The 6,424-nt window shown below is 56.6% G+C and overlaps 1 protein-coding gene across 1 annotated transcript in view; it reads right to left on the bottom strand.

Moving 5' to 3' along the window:
• LOC103260282 (WW domain binding protein 1 like) overlaps positions 1–6,424 on the bottom strand; it is a 28,713-nt gene that overhangs the window by 415 nt on the left and 21,874 nt on the right. The window contains exons 3-4 of the mRNA XM_008057937.2: positions 1,247–1,408; positions 1–435 (exon numbers count right to left, since the gene is read on the bottom strand). Coding sequence (XP_008056128.2) covers positions 1–435; positions 1,247–1,408 — 597 coding nt within the window. The remainder of the gene's footprint in view (positions 436–1,246; positions 1,409–6,424) is intronic.

Below are 6,424 nucleotides of genomic sequence, written 5' to 3'. Positions count from 1 at the left end.
CGGTGAAGCGCCGGTGCCGCCCGGGCGTCTTCTCCTTGCCATCGGGGGGCGCGCCGCCGGGCCCATCCTTCAGCGGCTCCTCCTGGTGCACGGAATCCTGGTCTGCCAAGGCCCTGGAGCGCAGCGCCAGCGGCCCCGTCGAGGGGGCTTTGGCGGCCGCGGGGTCGGCGGGCCGGTTGGAGGGCTCGGGGTCGGTGACGCTGGAGGGTTGTGTGCTGCTCCTGCTGGGCCCCGACAAGGGGCTGCCCGGAGCCCTCCGGGAGCCGACGGGGCTGGCGTCTGGGGGACTGGCCCCTGCAGGGCCGCCCGGCGGGGGTGGGGGCGGTGGCGGCGGCTGCTGCTGCTGGAGCTGGAAGGCACTGTATGGTGGCGGCGGGGTCGGAGGGCGGTTCACCACTTCCTCATAGGGAGGTAGCAGGTAGTTTGGCAGAAACCCTAAAGCAGAGGCAGGGAGGAGAAAGCGCGGTGCTTTGAGTGTGTGAGATGGCAGGCCCCCGAGCACACGTGCGCCCTCTGCCCGCGCACCCTCTACCGTGCCCACCTGGCTGTGGCGAGGGAGGGCCGCGGCGCCCCTGCGGAGAGGGCCAGGCGGGCAGGCAGTGTCTGGCCAGGCTGCGCGGCAGCGGGCAGACGTGCTGAGGCCAGGGCCCTCGCTCGAGGCTTCCCGGCCCCCGGCCCAGAAGAGGGTCCTTCTCTGGGAGGTGGGAGCTCTGCGTTGCCCCGGCCCTGGTGTGGTGGTGCAGCCTCAAGCGACAAACCCAGCTCACCCGACTCAGATCGAGAGGGGGAGGGGCCTCTGCAGCCCAAGCTGACCAGAAGCAGGCCAGGGAGGTCTGGGACGCCCCTCTGCGAGCCCTCGAGTCCTGGGTCCTTGCCCGCCCCTCTCCCGGCAGCCTCTGCTCAGCATGTCACAGGGCGACAAGCACCACGTCTCAATTCGCCCGCTGCACACCATCTGGCGCCTGGCCAGGCACTGCGGTGCACACCCATAATCCCGGCAGGCTGGAAGGCCGAGGCGGGAGGACCGCTCGAGGCCAGGAGCTCAAGCCCAGCCTGGACAACACAGCGAGACCCTGTCTCTGCCGACTGACTTTCAACTTGAAAGAAAAACAAGTAGATAAGTCTGTGGAAGGAGCAAAGACGTGGCCAGAGCGCCGCCAGCCGGAGCTCCCGGAAAGCCCATGGCCGGCCGCAGGGCCCCAGGGCCCTGCCCAACCCTGCGTGTGCCCGTCCGTGCCGTACGTACTGAAGTAGAACGGTAGCGCCGAGTAGCTGTGGGCCTCGCGGTAGGCGATCAGGTTGATCTCGTGCTGCCGCTGCTGGGCCTGCAGGCGGTGCTTGGCGCGGCGGTGGTGGCACACGCAGCAGCAGCTCAGGATGATGACCACGGTCCACACCAGCCAGAACCCTGGGAGACAGAGGCACGGTGAACACCCGTGGGCTCAGGTGACCCGCGGGGCCTCACCGCTAGCAGGCATGTGGGCCACATGGAGGAGGGTGGGCATGGTGGAGATGCCAGGACGGCACCGCTCCAGGGCGACCCGGCATCACCCCAGTCCCAGGGCCTGTTAGGGCACGTCCAAGGTCTCTTCAGAGGAATTCAGAGACCTCGGACAGCACTGCAGACTAAGTCTTGGGCCGAGCCCCCTCCCAGCTCCAAGCAGGCAATGGAAGGGCCTCGGAGGCGCCTCCTGCGGACAGAACTCCGAGGGCGCAGGAGACCGGGGGCTTCTCTGCCACACATGCCTCCCCACGTTTGGCCACCAGAGTCAGAGGTGGAAAGCCCCAGCTGCCGCGGCCATCTCGCCCCTGGAGGGCAGACGGCTTCCTCTGTGTCCAGCAGAGCCCCCATCCAGTGCGATCCCCTCCACCAGTGCCGCAGACCCCCTGCTCCCCTCTCGCCCACGCCGCTGGACTCTGGGCTGGCCTCCCTGCCCAGGGAAGGAGGAAGACAGACGCAGGCCCAGCCTCTGGCTTCTCACTGTCCCGGGTCCTGGATGAGGAGCCCCACGCGTGACCTCTTCCCCAACCCAAAACGTATGCGGGAAAAGCTTTACAAGCTTGGTGTGAGTTGATGAGAAGTTGTATTTTATTTATTTATTTATTTATTTTTTGAGTTGGGTCTCACTGTTGCGCAGACTGGAGTGCAGCAGCACGCCCCCGGCCACCGTAGCCTCGCCCTGCTGGGCTCCGGCGATCCTTCCGCCTCAGCCTTCCGAGTAGCCGGAGTTACAGGCATGCGCTACCACACCCGGCTAATTTTTTTTTATTTATTGTAGAGATGAGGTCTCGCCAAGTTGCCCAGGTGGGTCTCGAACCCGCGGGCTCAGGCAATCCACTCACTTCGGCCTCCCAAAGGTGAGGGATCACAGGCTGAGCCACCAAGCCCAGCTAGAAGTTGTGTTTTAAACACACACACACACACACACACGGAGAACGGCTAAAAGGAAAAACACAAAAACGATGACATCTTTTAGTGCAGTTATGAGAAATTTAAACTTTCTTCTTTTAAGTATAATTCTTTCAAATTATAAAACTAGAATAAAATTAAACTTTAAAAATATGTGACTTCTCTTTACTGGCTTTTGTTTTAAAATGAATAAATTAATTTCTGGATAGATTTTACAGTTCCTTAGAGAATGCAGCTATACAATGAAACACTATGAATCGTTTAAAAATGATATGCACACTATTATTTCCAAAACAGAGAGTTTCTGATAGAAAGTGTAGAGGATTAAAAGACAATATGAAGCATGCTCCCCACTTCAACGTTCAAGAAGCGTACAGGACGGAGGAGGCAGAGGGCTGGCCAGGAGCCCGTTGCTGCTCTGGGAGGCAGGACAGCGGGTTTCTGGAGCCAGTGCCTTCGTTTCTACCCACGCTCCTAACTTTTCTAAGACAAACATGCACTTCTTTGTAGTAGAAAGAAATTTTTTTTTTCCATAAAAAATGTATCTGAGAGCTGGGTATGGTGGCACCTGCCTGTAGCCCCAGCACTTAGGGAGACTGAGGCGAGAGGATCACTGGAGCCCAGGAGGTCGAGGTTGCAGTGAGCCATGATCGTGCCACTGCCCTCCAGCCTGGGTGACCGAGTGAGACCCCGGCTGAAAAAAAAGTTATCTGAGGATAACTTTAAGGTGAGTTGCTACTAAGCAAGACTAGATTGGATTGTTTGTTTGTTCTCTGTTCCTGAAGCACTTGTTTTTTCCATTGCGAATGCTATGTGTATGTCATCTGCTTTGTAATTATACATTTGTATTTACATTTTTAAAAGTCTCTTCACATGTATCTCCTTATAATGAGTTAAATCCAGTAAACCTTACTTAAAAACAGAAATAAATCTCCTCCTTCCCCCCCACAGACTCGCAGATGAGCAAATCCCTGTTTTGTCCTTCCTTTTTTAAGTACACACCCCGAATGGCCCCTCTGGCATTTGGGCCATTCCCCTGGGGGGTCGCCCCTCCTCTCCCACAGGCTGCCCCTAGTGTGAGAGGTGGCCCACCGCTTCCAGCAGACACCACCGTGCCAGCAAGCCTGGGTGCTCAGGCCTTGAGACAGGAGAGCAGCCAGAGGCCAGTGGGCGGGCGGCTCTTCCCCTTGGCCCCACCAGCAGATGGAAAGGCCCCACTGCTAACTGCAGAGCACAGGCCGGCGCCAGAGGTTCCCCCCGGGGCCCTCCCACTCGCTGCTGACACTCAACCCACGTCTCCTGCCTTGTGAGCGCTGCTGCCCGTGGGCAGAGTGGGTGAGGAACGCTTAGGAACGGTGGAGAGGCCAGAAGGGGGCCCCGGGCAGAACTGGCGCCTGACGCGGTCTGTTGGGGGTGGGCACTTTGCTTAAGGCCCTGGTTCTGCCAGGTCTGTAGTGGGTCAAGTCTCAACGACTGGCCAGGGCGGTGGCTCACGTCTTGTAATCCCAGCACTTCGCGAAGCTCAGGCAGGAGGACTGCTTAAGGCCAGGAGTGCAGACCAGCCTGGGCAACAGAGCGAGACCCGCCGCTACCAACAACAAGGAAGTCTGGATGGGTCTGTGCTGACCGCGGCGTGTCACCTGCACTCCTCTCTCCTCCTCCACGCCCTCTCACCCACCACCCTCTGTTTCACGTTGCTTGTTGAAGTACCTAGCTCTTCTGCTCTTGACCTGTCCCCAGCCATTTTTTCAGTCGTTCTTTACGGAAAGGTCAATCGACTTCTAACTTTTCTGCTGGAACATACATGGTCCACAGCAACATTTTTCAGGCTTTTCTAACAGGCTTGTTTGTTTTTTAACCTAGGCTTTAAATTTAAAAAAAAACCTCATGCATTGCTTTTCATGTTCACCAAGTATTTGACTCTCCCTTTCTGGGTGGGTGAGTGCCTTGAACTTCTTGGCCCCCATAACTTCTTAGGCTTTGGGACTAATTCCTTTTTTTTTGAGTCGGAGTCTCACTGGGTCGCCCAGACTGGAGGGCAGTGGCCGCTCCCGGCCACCGCAGCCTCGACCTGCTGGGCTCTGGCGATCCTTCCGCCTCAGCCTTCCAAGTAGCCGGAATTACAGGCATGCGCTACCACGCCCGGCTGATTTTTTTGATTTATTGTAGAGATGAGGTCTCGCTGCCCAGGCGGGTCTCAAACCCGCGGGCTCAGGCAATCTACTCACCTCAGCCTCCCAAGGCGGGGGATTACAGGCTGAGCCACCGAGCCCGGCTAATTCTTTTTTTTTATTTGTGAGTTGGGGTCTCACTGTGTTGCCCAGACTGGAGTACACTGGCATGATTACGGCTCACCACAGCCTTAACCTCCTGGGCTCAGGTGATCCTTCCACCTCAGCCTCCTGAGTAGCTGGGACTACAGGCGCATGCCACCACACCTGGCTAATTTTTAAATATTTTTGTAGAGATAGTATCTCGCTATATTGCACAGGCTAGTCTCAAACTTCTGGGCTCAGGCGATCCTCCAAACTCGGCCTCCCAAAGTGCTGGGGCCTCAGGCGTGAGCCACTGCACCCGGTCCAGGCTTTGAGAAGAATTCTGGCTAATGAATGGGATGACGTGATGCAGCCCACCCTGAGGTAGAACATTTCTTGCTGATGTGAGACCAATCATCCGTCTTCTCTTTGTCATGTGACTGGAACATCCTAGAAGGTGACTTCAGGTCAGTTTGGGTCCCATAGGATGAAGAAGTGGAAGCAAAACTCCCATCCAACTCTCAGTGGACATACAGTGTGAACAGGAAATAAGCCTGCGGTTTAGGTAGCCAGGATTTAGGGCCTGTTTGTCCTGCAGCACAGCCCAGCCTATCCTGACCACTGCAGGGAGTTGACGGGTTGCTGTGGGGGGAGGATCCACAGTGTCCACCAGTTTCTTTTTTCTTTTTTTGAATTGGACTCTCACTCTGTCGCCCAGACTGGCGTGCAGTGGCCGCTCCCGGCCACTGCAGCCTCGACCTGCTGGGCTCTGGTGATCCTTCTGCTTCAGTCTTCCAAGTAGCTGGAACTACAGGTGCATGCTACTACGCCCGGCTAGTTTTTGATTTATTGTAGAGATGAGGTCTCGCCAAGTTCCCAGGCAGGTCTCGAACCCGCGGGCTCAGGCAATCCACTCACCTCGGCCTCCCAAAGGCACGGGATTACAGGCTGAGCCACCGAGCCCGGCTCACCAGTTTCTTACAGGAACCCTTGATCCAAAAGAAAGTGAAATCCACTGAGCTGAAAATCTAATAGGAAAACAGGGCTTTTCTTTTTTTTTTTTAAAGGAAAGATTAGCTGGGTAAGGCAGTTCACACCTGTAGTCTCAGCAACTCAGGAGGCTGAGGCAGAAGGACTGCTTGAGCCTAGGAGTTCAAGACTAGCCTGGGCATCATAACACAGCAATACCTCATCTCTATAAAAATGTTTAAGAAATTAGCCAGGCCTGCTGGTGTGTGCCTGCAGTCCCAGCTACTTGGGAGGCTGAAGCGGAAGGACTGATCGAGCCCAGCAGTCAGAGACCAGCCTGAGCAACACAGTGAGGCCTCATCTCTATAAAAACTAGCCGTGCTTACAGTCCCAGCGTCTCGAGAGGTCCGAGGCAAGAGGATGGCTTGAGCCTGGAGTTGGAGGTGCAGTGTGCTATGATGACACCCCTGCGCTCCAGCCTGGGTGACAGAGCTAGATCCCGTATTAAAAAAAAGGTAAAACCCACAAGAGAACTACAGAAATATGACCCTCACCCCCCCCTTAACACAAACACCTACCAAAGACTCCATTCTTCAGGGACAACTTTGAAGGGTGTGGCTTCCCTGTGGGGTGCAATTGTCATACTAAGCAAAATGGAAAACATGTTTCAAAAACAATCACAAGGCCAGGCTCGGTGACTCAGCCTGTCATCCCAGCACTTTGGGAGGCCGAGGCGAGTGGACTGCCTGAGCCCATGGGTTTGAGACCAGCCCAGGCAACTTGGTGAGAC

The sequence above is a fragment of the Carlito syrichta genome, unplaced genomic scaffold (assembly GCF_000164805.1).
Source record: "Carlito syrichta isolate Samal-C Ts95f unplaced genomic scaffold, Tarsius_syrichta-2.0.1 Scaffold303155, whole genome shotgun sequence".
In the NCBI taxonomy this organism is placed as follows: Eukaryota; Metazoa; Chordata; class Mammalia; order Primates; family Tarsiidae; genus Carlito; species Carlito syrichta.
This window is presented reverse-complemented; position numbering and strand designations above follow the sequence as displayed.